At 41.2% G+C, this 27,888-nt stretch overlaps 1 protein-coding gene and 1 pseudogene across 10 annotated transcripts in view; both read right to left on the bottom strand.

Annotated features, from left to right (window-relative positions):
- Positions 1 to 9,852: 9,852 nt before the first annotated feature.
- LOC129041641 (52 kDa repressor of the inhibitor of the protein kinase-like) lies at positions 9,853 to 13,274 on the bottom strand (annotated as a pseudogene).
- Positions 13,275 to 17,266: 3,992 nt separating this feature from the next.
- The window catches only part of RGS7 (regulator of G protein signaling 7), a 600,061-nt gene continuing 589,439 nt past the window's right edge, over positions 17,267 to 27,888 (bottom strand). For 6 of the 10 annotated variants that reach the window (XM_063670677.1, XM_063670675.1, XM_063670685.1 and 3 more), the window contains one exon: positions 17,267 to 17,961. In XM_063670677.1, the coding sequence (XP_063526747.1) occupies positions 17,911 to 17,961 (51 nt within the window). In that variant the 3' untranslated portion in view covers positions 17,267 to 17,910. The other 4 variants (XM_063670672.1, XM_063670678.1, XM_063670679.1 and 1 more) reach the window with 3 other exon arrangements.

The raw sequence follows: 27,888 nt of genomic DNA, 5'->3' as shown, positions 1-27,888 counted from the left end.
TGGATTCTCCCAGGCACTAAACTACGTAAGCCAAGAGTATAACTACACCAAATACACTACGAGAATCCAAACTTGGGTCTCTGGAGACCTGCTGCCAGAGTCTACTTGTTCTAATCTGTGTATGCACAAGATACACCACATTATAATACTTTTGCATGTGCTATCATACATCAGTTATGTAGAATCTGTGTCAGCAAATGCTGGACTCTCCCTAATACTGAAATTTAAAAATCACCTCAGAAAACTGCCACTTCTGAGCTCTCAAGGCAGCTTTTAGAGGTAGGAATTCCTTCTCTACAGAAAGCTATCTTATTCTTTCAGAACAAAACAACTGTTTTATTTCCACAAGTAAAGTAGATAAAAGTGGAAGCTGTCTGAGGTTTACTATACCCAAGAGAAAGAGTCTACTTATTACGTAGCAACCTAGGTAGGTGCCACCCAGCTACATTTCCAGTTCTCATGAAAAGGTCTGAAAATCCCATCAATAGACAATTCGGCGCATTTGGAAATAGGAAGAGCCCTAACAAATAATTGAATACTCCAAATTACTGAGTGTTTGCACACAGCATGCTGCAAACAGGAAATGTAAATGGTTTGCAGATTAGAAAAGCACTCACTGAAGCAATTAACAGCATCTCCATAAGACATGCAAAATGTAATTTCTTGACGTACAAAGAGTAGGAAAAGAATGAACCTAGAAGACATGCCATGTTAAGACATGAAACGAGCAGGCCGGGTGGATTACTTGAGGTCAGGAGTTTGAGACCAGCCTGGCCAACACGGCAAAACCCTGTCTCCAATAAAAATACAAAAATTAGCTGGGCATGGTGGCGCATGCCTGCAGTCCCAGCCACTCGGGAGGCTGAGGCACGAGAATCGCCTGAACCCAAGAGGCAGAGGTTGCAGTGAGCCAAGACTGTGCCACTGCACTCCAGCCTGGGTGACAGAGTGAGACTCCATCTCCCCGCCCCCCCCAAAAAGAGCAAAGCAGAATAATTAAATGGGGTCTCATTTTGACTTGAGGTTTCATAAGACACAAAGACAGCTGGTTTCCAGATACCTTATGGAAAGCTGAAATGTCCTCAAACATAGTATCTCAGATTTTGACCCCACATTTCTATTCATAAATGAGTCTTTTGGGCCTTAACCTCTTTTCCCCAGGGAGAATATAACATATTTAGACATTATGGAAAAAGAAAAGGTTTAGATTTTCCACTCTTTTTACACTATTTGTTATTACCAATAATTCATCCTGAAGTTTAAAATCACTAGGCTCATGCACTAACCCCTAACATGGCACTACAATATGCTACCAAGCACTAATGCTTACAAAACTATACACATCTTAAAGCGGAAGACACTGGTGATTTTGTTGTTCTTAAACAACTTTTAACATTTGTCCACAAGTATTGAAATATACATATATATATACCTTTCTATTGCACATATCTTGTTTTTGTTTAACTTTTCAATAGAAAAACTGCCAGCTAACATGGATGAGCAAGGGAAAGGAAGGAAGCATGGCTACAAATTGACGTATAGTCCTGCCTAAAATTATAGCTTTTCCTATCAAGGGGATCAAAATAGACAAGAAAAAAATGTAGATGTATTAAGTAAACACTGGGCAACTACAGCTGGAATATATCCACTTTGTTAAAGGCATCTTGTCTGAACCATGGAAGATACAGAAACAATTTCAAGAGCATTAAACACTGGTTCTCTCAACTGTGGAATGAAAAAAATATAAAGCATATAGAGACTCTGAGTCTGATAGCTATTCAAACAAGTGGGCCAGAGCCGGTTTCAATGGTGCCAAAAGTACAGGTACTCTACCCCCCGTCAAATGATCCTACCAAAAAAGATGTCAGAAGTACACAGAGAAGATGGGTTAACAGACACCTGGAAGGTACAAATTCTCCATGATATGACATTTTCAACATACTAGTGGAACTCATATATGTAGGCTCCATTCTGTCTTGAACAATTCCAAAATATTAAAGAAAAACATCAGGAAGTAGGTAGATTACTCAGAGAAAAATTTGAGTTACTTTTAACCGAAGATTTTTACTATGCTTTTATCACTCACTCAGTAGTTGCCCTCAAAAAAAGAAATATTTTATATATAATATGTAATTATTTTACTAAAAGTATTTTTTACCCATTTCAAATGGGTTGATTGACCAATCTCACTAATAGTAAGAGTGCTCAACATTTCCAATTTTGGGCCATTTTTATCACTCTCAAATTTTGGTGAATCTTCCCTGTTCCTAGCATCACAGCATTGATGGACCTGAGTAAACATTCCGGAAAACACAGAGATGTTCCAAAACTCTCTGTTCTTAATTTCATCTAATTAGTTTTAAAATTTATTCTCTACTCACAAAGAAGCATAAATAAAGGTTTCACTCTTATATAAAGACCTGACAATACATACAATGGTCCTCTGCTGATTTGGAAGCAAGGACAGTTTTCTACAACAGTCTGTTCTTTATAACGTATAACTGTTGTGGGAAAAAAGAAAATCAATTTCTTATTGTAATTATTTTTCTTGTTTGAGGTTTCTTTTCCACGATGACCCAACCACAAGTTTGGGAACATTGCTTCTGAGGCCCATTCTCTGATGAGAAAGTACAGTCCCAACTGGGGGAAGTACCTGAGTCCCAGCCTTTTCAGCCTAACATTATACCTAATATCTAGAGTAAGAAATCAGGCTGGGCGTGGTGGTGCATGCCTGTAATCCCAGCTACTTGGGAGGCTGAGGCAGGAGAATCGCTTGAACCCAGGTGAGAGGGACTGCAGTGAGCAGAGATCACACCAGTCACTCCAGCCTGGGCAACAGAGTGAGACTCTGCCTCAAAAAATAAATAAATAAAATAAAAAAATAAAACACATCCAAGTATCCACCTTGGGTTGCAGGAAGAGTTAATCTTATGTGTTTACAAAAAAATGTAACTGTATAATATGAAACACCATAAAGTCAAATGGCACTGCATGAGGCATTTTTGCTTCTTTTTCTTAAGGAAAAGGAGTTCTATGGAAAATTCTCTCATCCTCCCCTCTCCGCCCCTGACTGCTCTATGTCCAAAGTTTTTTTTTTTATTTATTTTTCTGAGATGGAGTCTCACTCTGTCGCCCAGGCTGGAGTGCAGTGGTGCAATCTGGGTTCACTGCCACCTCCGCCTCCCGGGTTCAAGCGATTCTCCCGCCTCAGCCTCCTGAGTAGCTGGGATTACAGGCATGCACCACCACCCCCGGCTAATTTTCTATTTTTAGTAGAGATGGGGTTTCTCCATGTTGGTCAGGCTGGTCTCGAACTCCCAACCTCAGGTGATTCGCCTGCCTCGGCCTCCCAAAGTGTTGGGATTACAGGTGTGAGCCACTGCACCCAGCCTAGGTTTTTGTTTAAAATTGGGTCTTTGTTCTTATTCAGTAAATCTATGTCACAGGATGAACCAGGATTTAAATATACAAATATAAATTTTTAGTATCTTTCACGTTAAATTAGAAACACATATTTGGAATTTACTGCTGTAGTCTCAGCTGTGCTTATCATGGCAGTGGCTGAAACTGGAAGACTTTTTTTTAAACCCTGAAGTCACCCATACTTGCTACTTCTTCAGTCTTCTTGCTTGGAATGAAAAGTATTCACAAATACCACCACCTAAGCACCTGTTTCAAATGAAACTCAGCCTTTAGCTTGCAAAATGATGTCTTTATAATTAAGCAAACAGCAGAAGACCCATGCGAGTTGCCTCTTTTTTCCTGGAGATGTTAGCAGTATAACTGGAATCCTAGGAGCTCCTCTGTGTTGAATTTGAGAGGCAGAACAAAAAGAAAAGTGGCCTTTTCCATTCCAAATCACGGAGGTAATGTGTAGAGAAGTGATAGCCACATTTCAAGAATAGGGAAAGTAACCGGGTAAAAGAAGCAGGACTACCCACTCTAGGAGCCAACATAGAGACACTTGCCAATGAGAGGTGACAGCGTGCTGGCAGTCCTCACAGCCCTGGCTCGCTCTCGGTGCCTCCTCTGCCTGGGCTCCCACTTTGGCGGGACTTGAGGAGCCCTTCAGTCCACTGCTGCTCTGTGGGAGCCCCTTTCTGGGCTGGCCAAGGCCTGAGCCGGCTCCCTCAGCTTGCAGGGAGGTGTGGGGGGAGAGGCGCCAGCGGGAACCGGGGCTGTGCGCGGTGCTTGCGGGCCAGCTGGAGTTCAGGGTGGGCGTGGGCTTGGCGGGCCCCGCACTCAGAGCAGCCTGCCGGCCCTGTCGGCCCCGGGCAATGAAGGGCTTAGCACCCGGGCCAGCGGCTGCGGAGGGTGTACTGGGTCCCCAAGCAGTGCCGGCCCACCGGCGCTGCACTCTATTTCTCGCCGGGCCTTAGCTGCCTTCCCGCAGGGCAGGGCTCGGGACCTGCAGCCCGCCATGCCTGGGCCTCCCACTCCCTCCGTGGGCTCCTGTGCGGCCCAGCCTCCCCGACGAGCACCGCCCCCTGCTCCACAGCGCCCAGTCCCATCGACCACCCAAGGGCTGAGGAGTGCGGGCGCAGGGCGCGGGAATGGCAGGCAGCTCCACCTGCAGCCCTGGTGCGGAATCCACTGGGTGAAGCCAGCTGAGCTCCTGAGTCTGGTGAGGATATGGAGAACCTTTGTGTCTAGCTCAAGGTTTGTAAACACACCAATCAGCACCCTGTGTCTAGCTCAGGGTTGGTAAATGCGCCAATCCACACTCTGTATCTAGCTAATCTGGTGAGGACGTGGAGAACCTTTGTGTCTAGCTCAGGGATTGTAAACGCACCAATCAGCGCCCTGTCAAAACAGACCACTCGGCTCTACCAATCAGCAAGATGTGGGTGGGGCCAGATAAGAGAATAAAAGCAGGCTGCCTGAGCCAGCAGTGGCAACCTGCTGGGTAGCCTACCACACTGTGGGAGCTTTGTTCTTTTGCTCTTTGCAATAAATCCTGCTGCTGCTCACTCTTTGGGTCCACACTGCCTTTATGAGCTGTAACACTCACTGCAAAGGTCTGTAGCTTCACTCCTGAAGCCAGCGGGGACCTCGAGCCCACCAGGAGGAAGGAACAACTCCAGACACACCGCCTTAAGAGCTGTAACACTCGCCGTGAAGGTCCGCAGCTTCCCTCCTGAGCCAGTGAGACCACGAACCGGCCAGAAGGAAGAAACTCGGAACACATCTGAACATCAGAAGGAACAAACTCCAGACGCTCCACCTTAAGAGCTGTAACACCGCGAGGGTCCGCGGCTTCATTCTTCAAGTCAGTGAGACCAAGAACCCACCAATTCCGGACACACCAAGTCCTGAGTTCAGAATTTTGTTTTTGAGATGAATATAAAAACACCTAAATGTCAAGGAAGATGTTCTTCCTGTGAAAAGGAACACAAAGCCTGTTTGGTGGTCTCTTCACACGGACGCGCATGACGCTTTGCTTTAGTGTAGATCACCAGTCCCCTCTGTAAGGCAGGGAGGAAGAATGTTCGGTTAGTTCCTTTCCTCTGCCCGATCTTTTTTTTTTTCTTCCCTGGCAGGGTCCAACAGACACTCCTGGCACTCAGCCTCCCGGGGGCTGCCCGCCCCCAGCCCAGAGGCCATTTTACAATGGCACACCTTACTCTGCCATCTTCGCAGCTTCTAATTCTTTTCACGTTAAGTTGTTTTTTGGAAAGATATATAAATTTATTTTGGTCAGTATTTGTCTTAATCTCTTTTTCCAAATTCTTTATGTTCCAATTTTTGGGGTAGTATTGTTTTAAGTGTCTCTTACATACTATATCTAGATATATCTTTACTCTGAGAATTTTTTAAGAGGCAGTTTAAAACCATTACCTGTACTACAACTGCAAATATACTTGAATTTATTTCTTTTATATTATTTTGTGTTTGCAATTTAATATTATCTTTGTTTCTCTTCTTATATCCAATTGTGTAGGTGAAGTTTTCTTTGTTTCATTTCCCTCTATTTGTTTAAAAAGTTATATTTTCTGGCCTGGTGTGGTGGCTCACCTGTGTAATCTCAGCACTTTGGGACGCCGAGGCAGGCAGATCACCTGAGGTCAGGAGTTTGAGATCAGCCTGGCCAATGTGGTGAAACACTGTCTCTACTAAAAATATAAGAATTAGCTGGGCATGGTGGCAAACACCTGTAATCCCAGCTACCCCTTTAGGCTGAGGCATGAGAATCACTTGAACCCAGGAGGAAGAGATTGCAGTGAGGCGATGCCACTGCCCTCCAGCCTGGGAGACAGGAGACTCTGTCTCAAAAATTTTCCATTTCTATATTTATAATATATAATAATTATAATATAATATATTTATATGTATAATATATACATAATATATATAATATATAATCTATATTATAATTTTCCATTTCTATATTTATATTCTATGTTCTATAATTAGAGTTAATGAAAATTTAAGATGTGTTTTTTTTCTAGTTAAACATAAAGCTATTCTGTACCTCAGTCTTCCTCACAAATATGACAAAATAGTTGAAATACTTTCTTTTCACTCTCATCTTACCTTCTAACTTCCAAGTTTATCTTCCAGCTCATAACTAATGATACTCAATTTTGTAATAATTTTTAATAATGATACACATTTAGATTCACTAATATTTGTTTACTAATTTCTTTGCTTACCATTAATTCTTTACACACACACACACACACACACACACACTCATTTATTTATTTTGACACAGGGTCTCGCTCTGTCGCCCACACTGGAGTGCAGTGGCGTGATCTCAGCTCACTGCAGCGTTCACCTCACAGGCTCCAGCTATTCTCCCACCTCAGCCGTACCAGTGACTGAGACTAGAGGTGTGCACCACCACGCCTGGCTAATTTTTGTATTTTTGGTAGAGATGGGGTTTCATCATGTTGGCCAGTCTGGTCTCAAACCCCTGGGCTCAAAGAGATCTGCCTGCCTCTGCCTCCCAAAGTGCTGGGATTACAGGTGTGAGGCACCATGCCCGGCTACCACATGTTAATTCATTCTTTAGACTTCTTTTTCTTTCTCTTGATAGAGTCCATTCTAAGTTGTTCTGTCAATGAAACTCTGTTTAAAACATGGCCTGTATGAAGTTGTCAGGAATCCACTCTGACACTTGGATGATTCTTCAGCTGGCTATAAAATTCTAAAATCAGAGTAACCATGTATTGACTTCCAACATTCCACATTTCCAAAGGTACATGTAATCTCAATCAGATTTATGTTTTTTTGTGTGTTCTCTAATAACTTTTGGGATCTTTTCTCTATTCTCTACCATTGATTTTGGAAGTTTCACTCTGTGTAGGTGTGAACCTAAAATATTTTTCCTGCTTCTTTTTGTTTTACATTTCCATTCCTAAACACTTTAAGAATTTTAAAGATACTTATCTTGGGATACTTTTCAGGTTGACTTCATCTATTTCCTTTGGTGTAAACTCTTCCATTCGCTGTTATTCATAATGTTTATCTTCTTAAACATTTTTAGGATTCTTGTTTTGTGAGCTCACATTCTGTACATTCCTCTTGTGGTTCTCTTTCATGGAAAGCCGCAGCCTGTTTCCCAGGTCCACGCCCGGATGCATTTGCTCAGAAATGCTCCTGCATAGTGTTGATATATTTATCCTCAGAAATGCTCCGGCATAGTGATATATTTATGCTCAGAATATGCTCCTGCATAGTGATGTATTTCCTCCCCGTGTCTGCTAATGGCATGACCTCACTCACCTTCATGTACAGGGGATCATACCAGAAACCATGGCCACTGCAAACCATGGCCACTGTAGTTCCTTTGTGGCCTTGGGAATGGTGCAAGGCTGTCCAGTTAGTCTCTGTTTATGGGAGTTCTGTGTTTCCCACCCTGAGCTCCAGGAAGATAGTGTTTATTGCGACTGCATTCAAAGAGATCTAAGAGATCCTGGCTCTGGCTTCTGAACTTTCTGCTTGAGATCCATGCCCTGTTCTCCCAGGCAAAGTGATTTTAGTCTTTGACAATTACCAAATACCCCCTTTGGTTATGTTCTTGTTAGAAAATAGTCACTTTTCTTCTTTTCCTAAGGAACTATGTGTTTGCTAGTCTTGAAATTTTAGAAATCATTCCCATTTGGAGAGAGTGAAGGGTTTAGAATATGTTTCATCTGCCTTTATAATTATATATATTTTTGTTTTATTATTATTATTATTATTATTATTTTATAGAGATGAGGTCTCACTATGTTGCCCAGGCTGGTCTCGAAACTCCTGAGTTCAAGTGATCTTCCCAATTTGGCCTCCCTAACTGTTAGGATTACAGGTGTGAGCCACCACACCTGGCCTGCCTTTATAAATATTATTATATAATGTCTTTAGCCTAGATGAAGCTGAAATTCTTTCCAGTGAATCTTGTGCTGTGGCTATTAAAGTTTACTATGAAAAACAAGCAGAAAGACATGCTCCTGTGCCTGAACACTGAAGAGGATTGCAAAGGCAGGAAGAAGTTCAGGGGATAGGATGGAGAATGAGCATAGCAAGTTGCTCCTGAACTTAGTCCTGTAATAAGTCTGCAGGGCAGACGGTTCCAGGGCACATAAACTAGGATAGGAACCATCCTAGTTTATATGGAGTGGAGTGATATAGTTTGTGTGGAGTGATATGGTAACTAGGTATATGAATACATTCCTCATAGCAACATCATTCCACACAGGCAATTCAGACTCTGTGGCCTGAAGGCAACAATTGTGAGTTTATTCTCTATTTCCTGAATTCAGTCTCCCTCAACCTGTGAATTGCAACCTCACCTACCAAATGTCTGCTGCCACTTGAGTGGGACCATCACCAGCCTGGATTTGAGAGTTCACCTGGCAATTTCTCCAGCCATTATATCATGGAATCAATAGGTTACAGGGTCTCCAAGACCTCCCATGCCAAATCATTCAGTCTTTCTATGGGGTTATGAGTACCCCTTCCCTGTGTAGTCCAGGAGACTGCTGGAAACTTGGTGTGTGTGGGTGCAGAGGGTGGCGAGAGAAGTTCCTATACTTGTAGGACAAAAATACTTTTGGAGCCAGACAAAAATAGCTTTGGACACCCTGGACTGGGAAAGATGGGATGATTTCATCCCTGCTACGTTATCAATCTCTGTCATCTACTCTCTTCTTCACCTCCAGCTCATAATGGCTAGGTTCCCATAGGATTTTCCATTCTACACGTCCTAGTCTGTTTTGTGTTGCTGTAACTGAATGCACGAGACTGGGTTATTTACAAAGAAAAGACATTTATTTCTTACAGTTTTGGAGGTTAGGAAGTCCAAGGTTGAGGGGTTGCATCTGATAGGGACCTTCTTGCCGGTGGGGACTCTCTGCAGGGTCCTAAGGCAGCTCAGGGTGTCACATGGCAAGAGGACAAGAAAATGCCAAACTGGCTTTTATAACAGACCCACTCCTGTGATAACCCATTAGTCTACTAATCTGTGAATGGGTTATTCCATTCAAGACAGAAGAGCAAATATAACTCAGCCACCTCTTAAAATAACCCATCTTCAACATGAGTCTTGGAGGACGCTGACATTCACACCATAGCATGAGGCTGTAGATGTCTTCAAAACAACCTCTGCCTTTGCCTTCTAGAAGTGGAGTTTCCAGACTCCAGTTGTTCAAGGATGCTGTGTCCTTGACTTAGCTCATTATCACCTTTTGGTCACCTTTTTCATCCTGGTGCTTTATGGACTCTAATTGATCGGTTTCCAACCCACCACCATATCTGACTGTGCTCTAGGTGTTTCCTGTGATCTCTGGAATCCTGATCCGCACCACTCAACTTTGGCCTCCTAAACTTCATCCTTGACCCCACCCAGGTAGGAAAGATGTGTGGATATTTCTTTTATCTTTCTGCAACGATGACCTTTTGGAGAAAAAGAAAGGAAGCAGGTAAGATAAACATTGCTTTATCCATTATGTATCAAGCACTGTGCTTGATGATTTACATTATCTTCATCCTTTCAACCAATACTGGAGGAAGATGATATTAACCTTTAAAAGATATCAAACATGCTCGGCTTTATTTCCCAATGAATGTGAAATGATTAAGGTCCTATAATCTGATTAAGATATCAAGATTTATTAATCAAATTTTTAAAACAAAATTTGCATTTTATTTAGATTGATATAAATTATAGTTTATTTTCTTCACCAAAAAATAACTGCAATATTTTCCATATCTTTCTAGATAAGCCAAAACACTTATATTTGTAGGTTTTCCGGGTTTTGCTTATAAATCAAGATGAGGCAGTAGGTAAGAGTCATGAAAAAAGACAGAAAAAAAAAGATAAATCAGTTGTCAGTATCCATAGCCTCTGATTCTGTCTTAACCATGAAACAGAGGTGTTCACCATATACTTACTAAAAAGCTTAGGAAGATGTAGGCTCCACAAAGGAATATAAACAGCAACAACTAGATGTGGAACAACAGCAGGCTGTTCCATTCAAACTTTAACTGTCATTTGTTCCTTTAAGTTCATTTGTGAAAGATAAAAATCTACCCTGAAATCCTCGTTTGGTGAGCTCACAAGCTTCTCTTTCTCTGGTAATTTCTTGTAACTGTCCAGTATAGATTTTTAACATACTTAAAACTCCTATTAGTCAAAGGTCAATTGTGGGCTTCACTGTAACATTTTATAAAATGTATTCCTTCCTCTCATACCTCTTCAAAATATGTTTCTTCAAAGAATTGGTGACTCAACACCCAAGGAGAAGAGATCCACAGTGATAATAAATGCTGTGTCTCAAATGACTTAAACAATTGCAGAGTGCCACCCGCAGAGATCATGCGGAAGTGAAAGATGACACTTTCAATGTTCTGTTCTGGAAGAATAGACAGGTCTTCAAAGCATGAGGGTTCAAACAGGCCATTTAAACAGGTAGATTATCAATGGCTAATGTATTCAATGGAGTCCTATAGGCAAAGATATTAAGTGATTAAGGCCTACATACACCTTATGGCTTTCCTTCCAAATATCAAATATAAGGAAGACTATTTTTAAAAGTCTCTTAGGTATTTTCCATGGTTTCTGAATTATCTGTGAGTTTAATATATGTGTCCACCAATAAATCCAGGTCATGTTTTATATCAAAATTTATGTTACTCTAAGCCAAGTTACTTGACCTTTGGTCTGTCAAAGCGTTCCTCAAGTATGCTTTAAGATGCTTTCATCCATTTTCATACTGCTCATTCTCAACCTTCATCACAGAAGGAATACACAGGACCTTTGGCAATAGGTCATTTAGCATACACGTTAGGAAAAAACTTGATGTCAGGCAGGTGGAGGGCTTCATAAATGGTGGACAGAAGCTCTATGTCTTTCCCCGTTTCCATTTGATTCTCCAACAATGAAGCTCGGCTGAGAGCATGTCAGGATTGGGTAAGTCATTTCTATACATGTCAGCATGCTGTTCCTCCGATGTATTGAATTTGAGTTGTCCCATGACTGAGGGTACCAGTGATAAGCATTTAAGAGCTTTGAGGTGCTGTTCTGAGGTTCTATCTTTAAGTTCCTGAATAATGTGCTCCACTGTTGGGACACTTAGGATTTCTTTATAGTAACTCTCAGAGGTTAGCTGAGATTCCAGGTTACCCTGGTAAGCTCTGCAAAATTTCCCAGGGAGTTTCATTTGAATATCAAGTTTGGTTGCTAAATTTGTGGCTTCCTCAAACCAAAATTCCTGATAAACTTCAATATTCTCCATCACTTCATTGAGTGAATGCAGTACTGCAGTCAAGCTACTGGCTGCAAAGAAGACATCAAAGGTTTGCCCCTGGAGATTTTTCCCAAAGGCTCTTGTAAAAGACAGGACATTTTTAAGAACAACAATAGTAACAATGAAATCAAAATCTGTTACTGCACTGCAGAGTACAAATGCTCGGCCAGCTACACAGTTATTCCATCTAATATTTGTGTCACTATTTATATCATCTAAACATAAAACAGATGCTTGCAGAAGTTCCACTAAAATTTCAAAAGCATCATGCCTGCCTGTCCACTGAGAATGGCAGAGTTCCTTCAGTTCTTTGCCCCTTTCTTTACTGTTCTGCAAAAGAACAGAAATTACATTGTCAAATTCTAAAAGCAGTTGTGGTGATTGATGGAAAAAAAGAACAAACTCCCTCAATTGTTCCTAATGCAACAGATACTCCCATAACAGGTACTGATTTTACCAACCACATATTTAAGACACAGGAAGAGCAGAGTGGGTAGATAACTTGGGGCTATTTCTCTAAAAGTCTAGAAGCAACAACTTTCATTTTGGAAGAAAATCCAGTAGACAAAACGTAAGCTTGGCCATGACAATACTCCATATTTAATCCCCAGTTCTCAGCTATCATAGTGTGAAATTTCACAGCCAAAACTTCTGCATCAGCTTCATAAGGCAAGAAGCCTACAAATTCCCTTTATGTTTTGAGACTCATCAACAAACCTCACCAAGACTCATCAACAAATCTCACCAACACAGGTAGGTGCCCTTCCCCTGCCATGTCTGCTACATCGTCAGTTATAATGGAAAAGAAGTGTGAGTCTCTCACTTCCCTGAGAGTTTCTTCCCGAATGCAGCTCTCACAGATCTCTAGCATCTGCCTCTGCTGTGTTTTTTAATAAAACAACGTGTTAACTGCTATTGTCTCAAACTGCTTTCTCAGGACCTCTTGACCAGAATTTATCCAGCACTCCAGCACGGCTTGAACGTTATCTGGAGTAAAGAGACCTTCTGGGATTTCATCGGCCCCCTGTCCATCCAGAGGTATGTTTTGCTTTCCCATCAGAATCAAGATTTCAAACAGAGATTTTAGGTATCCTTTGTTTTCCTTCTCTTCAAGGGTTAGAGGTAAAATGTCCTCATCTGGCCCTTCACCCCCTTCTTTACTGGGGTTCTGGGCATTGCTGTTGTTGGTTTCTGTATGTTTTTGTTCCTGTTCAGAAGTTTCATCAACAATTCTTTTATTCGTTTTCTGGGTCTACTAGGTGGGTTGTTCAAATGACCAGTAAGAGCAAATATTGTTGGTATCGCATTATCTCATAGATCTGTCCTCTAAGGACCAGTTCTACAGACCCTGGACGGCTCAAAATGTTTGGCACCTCATTGATCATGTTTATTTAGCTGATCAGGTGTTTTATCTTCTAAGTCTCCTCTCCTACAATTCACCCACTTCTGGCGCCTGGCCGGGTCCCTCGGCAATCCGAAGGCGGCCAGGTCGGACTGCGTGCTCTTCCGCGTGCAGTTGTGGGGAGCGCAGAAGTTCTGCATCGTCACCAGCCTGCCCCACCGGCCTGCTGGCCCAGCCCTCCCCTCCGTTGGGGCCAGAGAGAGCAGCCAGGCCGGCCAGCGCGCGGGGGAGAGGCGGGCGGACGAGAAGCCTGGAGGAGGCTGACGGGAGGCCTCGAGGAGGGGCACCGTGGTCCGAGGCCAGGCTGGGAACGCTGCTCCACAGCGCTGTGAGTGGCCGGGAGGACTTACCGCCGCCACCACTGCCTCTGGTGCATCTCCCACCCGCCCGGGACGCTGCCGCCTCCTTTCCACAATGCCTGTTAATCAATTTTTTAATCAAGAAGTATTCATGTCTACCCAGCCTCTAATGACCTTTTTGAAAATGAAGTTGCAAACACATTACACATTTCAGCTCCAGAAACTCCTCAAAATATTTAAGGGCATCTGCAAGTTTTTCTTCTAATCTGATTTTTAAATGGAAGCATCTTATGTTTGATACATAATTTGACGTCTCTTAAAAAAAGAGTTCTAGAGCACAACATTTTCAATAAAAAGTACAAATGTATGATTGTACAATAAAATGTATAAGATACCTATTTTTGTGTGCGTGTGTGTAATACATGAATGTAGTTCCTCTCTATTCTTTATGCTCTTTAAAGTCTTCATTATTATGCACTATTTCTTAAAATGGCGTAGGGAATGGATTGGTAGCTTTGGCTGTTTCCTGCTGACGTTTTAGAGGGCTACTAAAATGTGCAAAGAGGTAGTTACAGACAACAGTAAAACAACTAAATATTCAATGTGCTCTTTCAAATGTGTATTTAAGGACACAGAATCTTCTGTGTGGAGACAATCCGTGCATGCAGCTAGACTAAATTCGTGCTAGCAGCCAAGACTTGCCTCTCTCGGTAGACAAGAATTATTCATAAATCATCATGTAAAGAGAAGTGAGCAGTCAACCAGGAGAACCAAGGGCACAGCTGTGAGTCCTGAGTAGCAAGATCAAGTCTCACGCGCTCATTACGAAGAGGGAGGGTTTCTGCCTTCATTTATTTTCGGACACAGCTTAGATAAGGTTGCTGGCCATATTTCTATTATTTTGATTCAAGCAGAAAATCCTGTGCAGATCCATGGAACACATTATTGTAACATCGCTCAGAGGAGAATTGGGCCAATGCAATTTAGAGGATGAAAATAGCTCTGCAACGTGAGTGTAGAAACTCTGGTTTATTGGAGGATAACTTTTTTGATGATGTTCTCAAAGTTAAAAAAAAACTTAAAAACAATTTTATTAAATAGAAACTTGAGAGATTTTTATTCTATGCCTTATAGATCAAATGGTTTTAGCATGGGGTGGGTGGCAGATGCCAAGGGCTTACTGGAGTGAACTGCAAGGAACTCCAAAACTTTTCTGTGCTTCTCCTGAAATACTCTTGCTTTGTATGTGAGTCGTGTCTAGACCACATTAAATGGAGTCATTAGGCTTGAGTAACTTGAGTAACTTTTTAAATTAGGAATTCTTGACTTGGGGTTTCTCTTTTCTGCCGTCTTTTTCTACGATTGAAAATGGCAATAGGGACGAATTTTTCCATGATTCGGAATTACCAGGAAGGACGGACTTCTAAGGACTGATAGCTTGTGAAAGATAACCACTGAAATAACCAATCGTATTTGTGCAAGGCTTATTGTTTAAACACCATATTCTTCTTATAGGATGATTGTTTTCCTTAAAAGAATGTTTCTACTAACTAGACTTTTAACCTAACTTCAGTGCTGTCTGTCCAAGACTGTCCTAAATTAAGTGATTTTGAGGGATAAAATCTATCAATTTAATTTATTTGCATTTTATGGATTCTTCTTTTTTATTAAAAAAACATGTTTACAGTTTAGATTATAGCTTATATACAAATTTCTCCTATCAAGTCTCTTCCATTTTGTGACAGTTTTATTAAATAACCAACAGACTCCACTGCTGATTTATCACCAATGATAATAAATTTTTTCAGAATTTAAATTTATCTACAGTAAGTAACAGGCATTAATAACTTGGTTTCTTTTTTAAATAACTAGAGTCTGCAATGCCTTGGTTTATGCAAAAGCAGACACGTCAGGCCCATCTCCTGGCTGGGTAACCTTTTTTTGCCACTGATCCAGCCCTTACAGTGAGTCATATTGTTTACTTGGGGTCCATGGATGCGCTACAGAGATTAGTCTGTGAATGTCCTAAAATTCAGTACAACTGTAAGTTTATGTAAATTTTCACATAATTTTTATCAAAAGAAGTTTGTGGTATAATGGATAGGTGGGCAGTATAGTGTGCCTTGCAGTCAGACTGCCTAGATTTATATGATGATGGGGTTTGTGAGTTCTATTCCAAAATGCGGTACCTTGGCATATTGAGTATTTTAAGCTGAAGAAATTTGAGAAATGGCAGGTTCAGGAAGGACTCTCTGGCCTTCCCTTGAAGCAGGTCATAAGACCCTCCTGTGAGAGATGCTCTCCCTATACCCAAAGAAATGGAGTATTCTTCTCCCTGAAGATGGAGGGGTGCTGAAGGGAATCTGAATGAACTGGCCTTGCTCAGTTTCCCCCGATTTACTGCCCTTAGCGCCTACCCCTCTGCCCTATCACATTTTCCCACAACTCTTCATCAAACCTAGTATAAGAAAACACTCAGGTTTAATCATTTTTTAAGGTATTCATTTCTTAATGAAATCTCCCATGTCACATAATACTTTTTTTTTTTGAGACGGAGTTTCGCTCTTGTAGCGAAGGCTGGAGTGCAATGGCACGATCTCAGCTCACTGCAATCTCTGCCTCCTGGGTTCAAGTGATTCCCATGCCTCAGACTCCCAAGTAGCTGGGATCACAGGTGCCCACAACCACGCCCAGCTAATTTTTGTATTTTTAGTAGAGACGGGGTTTCACCATGTTGGCCAGGCTGGTCTTGAACTCCTGACCTCAGATGATCCACCCGCCTCAGCCTTCCAAAGTGCTGGGATTAGAGGCATGAGCCACCGCACCTGGTACAAAATACATGTGTTACGTAAATTTGTATGCTTTTCTGTTGTTGTTACAGAGCCACAGCTAAGAACCTAGAAGGGTAGAAGCAAAAGATTTTTTTCCTCCTGTATAATCCCAATCCACTACTTAGCTAGGTGACTTCAAACAAGTTACTTAACCGCTCTGTGCTTCAGTGTTCTCAAAATTGCAGAAATGATCTTATAGGACTGTTGTGATGATTAAATGTGAGAATTCTGAGGGCATGGAAAACTCTCAATGAAGTGGCAGGTACTTAGTAAGCGTCACTAAATTTTACTAATTACACCACACAGTCGGCCCTCCACGTCCACAGTTTCCATAGCTTTAGATTCAAGCAACCTTCCAACAATAAAAATAATAATGCAACAATTAAAGTTGTATGAATTAAAAATACAGTATAACAACTAATAGCATTTACATTGTATTAGATGTTACAATAATCTAGAGATGACTTAGTATGTGGGAGGATTTACGTAGGTTATATGCAAACACTACACCATTTTATATTAGTGACTTGAGCATCTGTGGATTTTGGTATCTGAGGAGGTCCAGGAACCAATTTCCCAGGGATGCCAAGAGGTGACTGTATTCTCAAAATAATCTGTAACCTCCAAAAAGTTAAGAGGCACTGAGCTATGATATTTTCAGAATTGAGTTTTAAAGAACAAATCAGTACCTGATTTAATAAGTCACACTCAAGCTTAATTCAAACATTCATCATGAGGCAGAAAGGCCTTTTAAATAGCTTTGAAAATGTGGAATTTCAATTTGTGTTGTTCTTCCACGGGAGAAAAAGAATCTACCAAGTCTCAAGTAAGCCTCCAAAAGATATTTCCATCTGCCCCTGGCTTCTGCACTATCCAAGCTTGTCTTGAAACCCTGAAATAAATTTCAAGGTGACAATCTAAATTTAACTCGCGGTAGTGGGTTGTGGATTTCTCAGCATTTTCCTTTTTAGTTAGCATGGAAGTCAAAAGTTACAAAAGCAATGAGATTCTGCATCTTTTAATGAAAGATAAAACAACAATATAAACATACACAAATTTACAGAGAAGGGATCAACTTTAATACATTTGGAGTAAAAGGTGTTTCTTCTTTAAATATGGTATAAAAATAAATGCAAGAAACATTAACGGAGAATGTACAGACAGCAGACGAAGACATGAGTTTGTTTCTGACTGTGGACACATTGGTGAAATGAAACTTTCTGTGTGAATTTATTGTTTAATAAATGTGAAGCCATAGGTATACTTATTGATATATACTTTTTTCTTTTACAATTCTTCCAGTTTTTGACTGACTGAATTTTCAGTGAACTGTGTGTCTAGCTGAAGCTTTGAGAGAGAGAGAGAGAGAGAAAGAAGGAAAAAAAGGTTTTACTTCACTTGAACTTGTTAAAAAGGAAAAGACAGATCCAGCGTAGTAGAAGGAGAAAGAAAGCAGACAACAATTTGGAATGGAGGCATTGAGATGGAAGAGTCCATTGGAGATGGAATGTACACACAAAAATAACAATTTAGGTCCTTTGCTCATGCAACATCTTGTTCTAATGTCCTCTGCTCCAGGTCACAACAGCGAGCTACAAAGTGTGTGCAGTGACTCCAGTCTGCATTCATGCTACAAGATGATCCATTTAGTAAGACTGAACAAGGCTTGTTAACCTCTTGGACGTGAGAGATTTCCCCTGAGAAAATATATAAAACAAGAAAAAAGAAAGAAAATCAAGTATGATCACTGAAAACCTGCTTAGTAGTAGCAACTATTTACTGTAGCTGATTTTTGTGCAAGGGTCAAAACTGAACCCTTTAAGTCCATCTTAGTTCAAACCTCAAGACCAACCTGCCTTCCCGCCCCCTCCCTCCACTGACACGTCAAACAAAACTATCCTCCCTCCCTCCACCCTCCTACCCCTCCCAAATCCTTCCTCCCCACTGCAAACAGACTGATGGTTTCACAGCACAGATTAGCAAATCATAAAACATATCCATAAATGCTCCATCAAGGCTTAGCAATGAAGCAACACCTAGATTCCCAACTGATTATAAACATGTTACAACGAATCTTAGTAAGCTGCTCTGAAAGATATTAATGTGAGTGCATTCTTGTTCAATGGCTGAAATTAATGTCACATTTATAAATATTAGAAATGTAGAGGATATGATTTAATTAAATAAAATGCAGTTTTTGAGGGTGTGATTCATGAAACTCAAGATTGAGTCTTTCCCCTATCTTACATAATAATGGATAAAAAGGTGCCAATTATACATCTGAAGATAAAAGTCTACTTATTCCATTTCCAGCTGCTGACGTCTTCCTGTTCTTTCCTACCTGACTTCTTCCAACCCTAATCCAAGACAAAATCTGATCTATTCTGATTCCACATATCATACGATTACATGAAGCATATACTTATGTTTTAGAAATCTTGTAAGTCAACACTGTTGCTGTTAATTACAAGTACTCTAGAGAGATAAGAAATTTGAGGCCGGGCGCAGTGGCTCATGCCTGTAATCCTAGCACTTTGGGAGGCTGAGGTGGGCAGATCACCTGAGGTCAGGAGTTCGAGACCAGCCTGGCCAACATGGCGAAACTCTGTCTCTACTAAAAGTACAAAAATAAGCTGGGTGTGCTGGCGGGCACCTATAATCCCAGCTACTCAGGAGAATCACTTGAACCCAGGACACGGAGGCTGCAGTGAGCCGAGATTTTGCCACTACACTCCAGCCTGGGTGACAAAAGCGAGACTCCACCTCAAAAAGAAATTTGAAATGTTTGATCGGAATACAAAACTGGTGGTTTTCATTTCATGTCTTATTTTATATGTTCTATTATAAAATTACATGGGCCAGTTATTTAATGAATTTTTGTACATCTCAGAAGATAAAATAAGTAAAAATAAAAAATTGGAAACATATATTTTAGTAATAAATTAGTCATAGCAATACTCTTGATTTGCTACCTAATGCGGCTCAGTTTTAGAAAGGGGTCAGCGGTGATGGGAGATACATCATCACTCATGGCCATTGCCTTAGTCTGTTTGGGCTGCTATAACAGAAAACCATAGACTAAGTGGCTTATAAACAACAGAAATTTATTTCTTATAGGCCTGGTAAGTCCAAGATCTAGACACTTATAGATTCTTTGTCTAGTGAGGGCCTTCTCCTTGGTTCATCAATGGTGCATTCTCATTGTGTCCTGAGATAATGGAAGAAGGAAATAAGCTCCCTGGGACCTATCTGATAAAGGCTCCTGTTCATAAGGGCTTCACCTTCATGATCTAATTACCTTCCAAAGGCCCTGTCTCCTAATACCATCACCCTTGAGATTAGGATTTAACATGTGAACTTGAGTGGGGAGGGATCACAAATATTCAGTTCATAGCAGCCACGTTTTTGGAAAAAGACAATATGTTTAAGAAAAGATTAATAATTCCATAATCAACCTTTCTTTACACACCATATAATTACTGATAAGGGCCCTTTTGCTGATATGAACAGCAGCAATGAAAATCATGCACCATTTTCTCTTAGTTTTTTCTTAATTGGGAAAAAGGGTCCACAACTTAGCTTTCAGCAACTGAGAGTAGAAGATATTAAAGTGGTTTTTGTTTTGTTTTGTTTTTTTTGAGACGGAGTCTCACTCCGTCGTCAGGCTGAAGTGCAGTGGCGAAATCTCAGCTCACTGCAACCTCCACCTCCCGGATTCAAGCGATTCTCCTGCCTCAGCCTCCAGAGTAGCTGTGACTACAGGCACCTGCCACCATGCCCGGCTAATTTTTGTATTTTTAGTACAGATGGGGTTTCACCATGTTGGCCAGGATGGTCTCGATCTCTTGACCTCGTGATCCACCCGCCTCGGCCTCCCAAAGTGCTGGGATTACAGGTGTGAGCCACTGTGCCTGGCTGATATAAAAGTTTAATGTTGGCATTTCCCACTAGGCTTATGTTTATTCACTTTATGGGAGAAACAACAATAAAAGAGAAAACAGTTTATTAACAAGAGACCCTGCTTTATAAATAAAATATGCACTCCTGCCTGCTCTGGTCTGACTGTCTGTCCCCCTCAAAGCTCACATGCTGAAAGCTTACTCCCCAGTGTGATGCTATTAGGAGGTGGGGGCTTTGCAGAGTGACCAGGTATGAGGGTGAAGCTCTCATTAATGGGATTAGTGGTGTGTGTGTGTGTGTGACAGTCTCACTCTGTTGCCCAGGCTGGAGTGCAATGGTGCAATCTCAGGTCACTGCAACCTCTGCCTCCAAAGGCCCCTACCTTTGGAGGGCCTCAAATCGCTTGAGTCGCTGGGTTCAAGCAGTTCTCCTACCTCAGCCTCCTGAGTAGCTGGGATTACAGTCATGCACCACCACGCCCGGCTAATTTTGTACTTTTAGTAGAGCCAGCTTTTGCCATTTTGGCCAGCATGGTCCCAAACTCCTGACCTCAAGTGATCCACCTGCCTCGGCCTCCCAAAGTGCTGGGATAACAGACATGAACCACCACGTCAGGCCTAGTGCTCTTATAAAAGAGGCCGAAGGAAGCTTGTTTGCCCCTCCCACCAGGTGAGGACACAGTAGGAAGATGGCGTCTATGAACCAGGAAGGGGGCCCTCATCGGACACTGAATCTGCCAGTATCTTATCTTGGACTTCTCAGCTTCTAGAACTGTGAGAGAGAAATTTATTTTGCTTATAAGCTACCCACCCAGTTTATGGCATTTTTGTTACAGCTGACTATAACGGACTGAAATGCTGCCTCCACTTCTATGCCTATTTCCTCATTTGTAAAATGAGGATAATAATAGTACTTATTTTCAAATCTTGTTCTGAAGACTGATACAAGTAAATTGCTTAAAACTACTTATGGATCATTTTGTGCACTCAGTTTATGTTGGCCATTACCTTATTATACTATCATTATAATTATTAATACTATCATTATATGCTCTCTTCATTAAGATACCCAAACCCAGAGTCACTATTCTGACTCTGAGAAGGACAGAAAGTTATAAATTAAAAGCTAAAATCATACTGCTTTTCCATCCCAATCCTGGGCAATAAGCTAATCAAATGATGTTGAAATAAAAAAGATTCAGTTCTTCAATACGATGCTATTTCCTGTGTTTGCTACTGTAGTCTCCGGGCTATGAATAGAATTGTATACACATGTGCATATATACCTATTCTGAGACTGAACGATTTATATTTAAAAAGTGCTTACTTGGCTGGGCATGGTGGCTCATGCTTGTAATCCCAGCGCTTTGGGAGGCCGAGGCGGGTGGATCGCTTGAGGCCAGGAGTTCAAGACCAGCCTGGCCAACATGGTGAAACCCCATCTCTACTAAAAATACAAAAATCAGCTGGGTGTGTCGGGGCACACCTGTAGTCCCAGCTACTCGGGAGGTGGGAGAATCATTTGAACCTGGGAGGCAGAGGTTGCAGTGAGCCAAGATAGGCCACTGCACTCCAGCCTGGGCTACAGAGTGAGATTCTGTCTCAAAAAAAAAAAGTGCTTACTCTTTGTGGGATGAAGGAAGGTACACATCAGTACATGTTGGTTGAGGCACAGGAATGAATTCTTATATAGTAGAAGACTAGGGGAAAGATGCTAATATAAAACTGTTTCTTTTAAAACTACAGATTAATGTGATTTGGTTCAAAATTCTGGGAAGAAGAGTGGGCCGGGTGTGGTGGCTGACACCTGTAATCCCAGCACTTTGGGAGGCCAAGGCAGGTGGATCATGAGGTCAAGAGATCGAGACTATCCTGGCCAACATGGTGAAACCTCATACCTACTAAAAATACAAAAATTAGCTGGGCATGGTGGTGCGTGCCTGTAGTCCCAGCTACTAAGGAGGCTGAGGCAGGAGAATCGCTTGAATCCGGGAGGCGGAGGTTGCAGTGAGTCGAGATCGCACCACTGCACTCCAACCTGGGTGACAGAGTGAGACTCTGTCTCAAAAAAAAAAAAAAAGAAAAGAAAAAGAGTGAAATAGTTATATTGAAATTGGAAGCCATTTGAAATTCAGATACAGTCATTTTTTTATTTGAACGATGACATCTACTGTTGTCTTTATCAATTTATATATTAAAAAAACATGGTTCTCTTTCTATGGTTTTGTTTTTATTTTTTCAAATATCCTCAAATCCTCAAAGCTACTACTACTTGGCTAGATATGGACTTCATTAAAAATTGGATGATGCAAGTTAAGCCTGACAAGCTCTTGTCCCAGGAAATAATCAAAAAACACTTTTTCACAGAAGCCCAGAGAGAAATACAGGCCCACAGTAAACCCGGGGCTTTGTGATATTAGCATAACAATGGGCAAAAATGAGAAAACATACAGGTGTATTTTAACAACAAAACTCTGTGTGGACCAGGCGAGGTGGCTCAGGCCTGTAATCCCCGCACTTTGGGAGGCCAAGGCTGGCGGATCACCTGAGGTCAGGAATTCGAGACCAGTCTGGCCAACATGGTGAAACCCCATCTCTACTAAAGATACAAAAATTAGCCAGGTGTGGTGGCAGGTGCCTGCAATCTCAACTACTCAGGAGGCTGAGGCAGGGAGAATTGCTTGAACCCAGGAGGTGGAGGTTGCAGTGAGGTGAGATTGCGCCCCTGCACTCATCCTGGGTGACAGAGCGAGACTCTGTCTCAACAAACAAACAAAACCTCTGTATGTGGTATAGATTTATCAAATGTGCAATAAGGATATTTGTTTTGTATATTGAGACAACTAAAAGGCAAATGTGGGTACAACTAACAGTTAACAGATCTTGGGCTGGGCGTGGTGACCCACGCCTGTAATCCCAGCACTTTGGGAGGCCGAGGCAGGTGGATCACTTGAGGTCAGAAGTTTAAGACCAGCCTGGTTAACATGGTGAAACCCTGTCTCTACTAAATATACAAAAATTAGCCGGGCGTGGTGGCGGTCACCTGTAATCCTGGCTACTCGGGAGGCTGAGGCAGGAGAATCGCTTGAACCTGGGAGGTGGAGGTTGCAGTGAGCCGAGATCATGCCATTGCACTCCAGCCTGGGCAATAGAGTGAGATTCCGTCACAAAAAAAAAAAAAAAAATCTTAAGTGCAGCACTAAGGTCAAAGCAGACAGCATGGATGCCCAATAGGCCATCTGGATTGGAAGATTTACACTTGGATCTATTTGTAAACCATGTGCAAATCCTGCCTTATTCACATACTGGAAAGGAAAATGCATAAGCCCTACTCTAGTGCACAAAGAAAAGATTGTGTGTATGCTTTTGGTTGCTCACTCTATTGCAATGTATTAAGTTAAAAAGAACACGATAACTTCCAGGGAAGTACACATGGTACGATATTTGCATGTCAGCCATTTTGGAACAATCATTTTCAGGGCAGTTCCTTGGATGCTGTATGGAACCAGCCCCTGCCAATGATCTCTTCCCAATTTTTCCAAATTGAAGAATCTGAGAAATGGTTTTTTAAAACTAGTTTTAAAATTTTTCGAGAGAGGGTCTTGCTCTATCACTCAGGTCGGAGTACAGTGGTGTGACCATGACTCACTGCAGCTTTGACCTCCCAGGCTCAAGTGATCCTCCTGCCTCAGTCTCCCGAGTAGGTGAGACCACAGGTGTGCACTGCCACGCCTCGCTGATTTTTTATTTTTAGTGGAGATGAGGTCTCATTATGTCATCCAGTCTGATCTCAAACTCCTGGGCTCAAGTGATCCTCCCAGCTCAGTCTCCCAAAGTGCTAGGATTACAGGTATGAGACACTGTGCCCGACCAAATCTGAGAAATTTTTATAGCTAAGTTTTAAAGTCTTAATTCCAGAAATTAAAAGGGCTAACAAACCCTATCAATGGCACTTTTAAAAAACCAAATTGCTTACAATAATTCAATAATTCTATGAGAATAATACTTATTTTTAACCCAATGATTACATATGTGTTACGTGATTTAAACTCTTCCTGTCAGAGTCTAAAGGAAACAGATTATAGTGGAAACAGAAATCTATAGAGAAAGACAAATATACTCAGAACATAACAAAAATGCAAGATCCTGTAAGATTTCATAATATCTAGTTAATGGAAATATGCTAGAAAAAGAAGCATATAATCAGTTTCAGGACAAAATAAACCTGAGACTTCAGCTGGCACATAAGTGAACAGAGAGCATCATCCTAGTCTATAATACAATAATTACATAAACAAAGAGAGTTCTCTAGTGTGTCACAATAAAACTTCCCCTCCACCAAACCAATTCCTTTCTGTCCTAAATGGTTTGTAGAGATTTTGTTATAATTAGGGACAACACTCTCAAAACAAAAATAACAGCTTATGTATTTGTCCTTAACTATTCCAAGTGAGCTATCAAAGGTATAAATTTTAACTGACTTTAAAAACATCATTTGTGGCCTGGGCGCGGTAGCTTATGCTTGTAAACCTAGTACCTTGGGAGATTGAGGTGGGTGGATCACTTGCAGTTATGAGTTTGAGACCAGCGTGGTCAACATGGCAAAACCCCGTCTCTACTTTAAAAAAAAAAAAAAATAGCAGGGCATGGTGGTGCATGCCTGTAATCCCAGCTACCCAGGAGGCTGAGACAGGAGAACTGCTTGAACCCAGGAGACAGAGGTTGCAGTGAGCCGAGATTGCGCCACTGCACTCCAGTCTGGGTGACAGAGTGAGACTCTGTCTCAAAAAAAAAAAAAAAAAAAAAAAAAAAATCGTTCTTGGTCTTAAAGTAGTAACAGAAAGTTGATGGTAAGGAGCTCTGAGGCAGTAGGACTGATAAAGGCCAGGCTCTTAGCTATAGCCTGAGAGCCCCGGGCATTAGGGAGATGGAAGCAACTTCCTACATTCTTCTCCTGCAATCCCTTCTTCACAAAGGAAATAGAGAGAAGCTATGTTTACTTGAGTTACTAAGCCCACTTATTTTATTGCTGTCATAAAAACACACAGAATGGCCAGGTGCGGTGATTCATGCCTGTAATCTCAGCACTTTGGGAGGCCGAGGTGGGCGGATCACCTGAGGTCAGGAGTTCAAGACCAGCCTGGCCAACATGGTGAAACCCTGTCTCTACTAAAAAAAAATAAAATAAAAATAAAAAAATTAGCCGAGTGTCGTGGCAGGTGCCTGTGATCCCAGCTACTCGGGAGGCTGAGGCAAGATAATCACTTGAACCCGGGAGGCGGAGGTTGCAGTGAGCCAAGATTGCGCCATTGCACTCCAGCCTGGGCTACAAAAGCGAAACTGTCTCGAAAAAAAACCAAAAAACAAAACAAAACAAAAAAACACAGTAGTCTTTTCTAGTCTACAGGACACTGAAGAGATTGAGCAGAAATAAAGGGGCAGATTTTTAGAGGGTGGCTATGAAACAGATTACAGAGAAGAGTAGAAAGTTATCAGCATCTTTTAGATTTTTTTTGAGGCCGGGCGCGGTGGTTCATGCGTGTAATCCCAGCACTTCGGGAGGCGGAGGCAGGCAGATCACGAGGTCAGGAGATTGAGACCATCCTGGCTAACACAGTGAAGCCCCATCTCTACAAAAAAATACAAAAAGAATTAGCCAGGCGTGGTGGTGGGCTGTAGTCCCAGTAAATCAGGAGGCTGAGGCAGGAGAATGGCGTGAACCCGGGAAGTGGAGCTTGCAGTGAGCCGAGATTTCTCCACTGCGCTCCAGCCTGGGCGACAGAGTAAGACTCCGTCTCAAAAAAAAAAAAAAAAAATTTAACCTCCATTTTCGCTATCCTTTTGCAATTCCTGCTTGTTTGTCTCCAGCCACTGCCTCCGAGTCTCTCCCATATGTTGCTGTAGACTCAGATGGATATTCTTGAGTGCCTTGTAGGCTGCAGAGACTATGGAGAGGGACTGGGAATAAGAAAGGTAAAATCTTGTCATTGCCTTTCCACTGGTTTATGTGATCCAACTGTCTCACCAGATGCTCAACCCCACAGCTATGTTAATAAAAAGAGCTGACCATATGGTGGTAAAATGAGGTGCTATTGGATCAGAGATAGGGGATGTTTTTAGGAGAGTCTGAGCTAAAGGATGTTATCTGTTTGTTATTTTACTCTCATGTTGAAAAATGCCTTTTTCCACTTATTGAACAAGGGATAGGGAGTGCTCTTAGCACTCTAAACTAAGGGATGCTAGATGTTTGTTATTTTACTCTCATGTTGAAAATTCCCATTTCACTTATAAATATAAACATCTTTGCCTGGATTTCCAAATCCTTCACTACCTGGGTTCCATGGCGTTTCAGACTCTTTACTGTTACCCACGAAGTGGTTCTTTGGCTGTCCTTTGTGCCTGCTGCTCTCTCTGCTAGTCACCTGTTTGTGCATGTACCTGTTCAGACCCTATCCACTCTTCAAAGATGAACTTCTTATCTATGTCCTTGCTGAAGACTTCTAACTATCCCTAAACTATGCCAGTTCCCTCTTTGAATTCTTCTTGCTGGTAGAACCTACATTAGTGCTTTCATATGCCTTCTTACATGATTTTGTAAGTCATCTGGCGTGATGCAGTGATAACGGACAGCTGTTAAACAACATTAACATTATAGCATTCTCCAAATAAGTACTTGATTATTTGCAAGAGTTGAGCTCCTTGGCTGCAAATCTCATTAATGGAATAAACTTCTAGAAATCAGGGTAATGAGATTCCAAAGTCTTGGGAAAATTAACTTTTAATTTGGGGGAGGAGAGACATGGTGGAGAGAGGGATGGAGGTCACTGGTCACACACTAAATGTTAACAGATTGACTAATAGAATCAGAATATTTTCAAGTAGGCAGGTGCTAAGAAGGAATTCAAGCTAGGCTAGGTGTTTGGGAAGCTTTTGCACGATTTAAATGAAATAAGTTCTTCCAGGTAAACTTACAAGTGAGTTTACTGAAACACAGTGAATAATTTTTATAAAACTGTGGAGAGTGGGTGAGTTCCTAGAATGTTAAATATAAGCTCGCATTCTTGAGATTTAAGATGGAAAGGATAAGAGGAAGAGGATTCTGTAGTTAGTTTTGAAACTGTCATATTTAACGTTGAATGCTGAAAAATATTCTAGTATTATGTACTAAAAAGAGATAGCTTATGAACACATATACATTTAAGTACTGGTCACTAGCTTCCTAAGAGAATTGAGAAAGAATAAGTATAGCCAAATACTTTCATTTTCTTAAAAATATTTTTCCATAATAAAACCAGTATATGTTCACTAAAGAAAATGAAGAAAACATAGAAAAAAGAGAAGAAATAAATATTACTTTAAATATGATCATTTACATTCTATTATGTCTTTCTACCTTTTTATACACAGATACATGTTTAAAATTTTTTTTACAAAACTGAAATTATACTGTGCATGGTACTATGTCATATTCTGAGTAACATGTATATTAAAGAGATTACATTTTGTTCAATTACCCATGTTATGGATGTTTCTTCAAAAATAATATTGTTTTACCAACTAAATGCATTAGTTGGTAAGGAAATCAATTTAGAGAGATGCAACCAACATTTAGAAAAAAATTAAGTACAGAATACATTTTAAAAATCAGATTGCATTGCACATAAGGGAATGTATTGTTATTTCAGTTCTATGTACATATAAACACACACAAATACAGTTTACACA

This window comes from Pongo pygmaeus, chromosome 1, assembly GCF_028885625.2.
Source record: "Pongo pygmaeus isolate AG05252 chromosome 1, NHGRI_mPonPyg2-v2.0_pri, whole genome shotgun sequence".
Classification (NCBI taxonomy): domain Eukaryota; kingdom Metazoa; phylum Chordata; class Mammalia; order Primates; family Hominidae; genus Pongo; species Pongo pygmaeus.
This window is presented reverse-complemented; position numbering and strand designations above follow the sequence as displayed.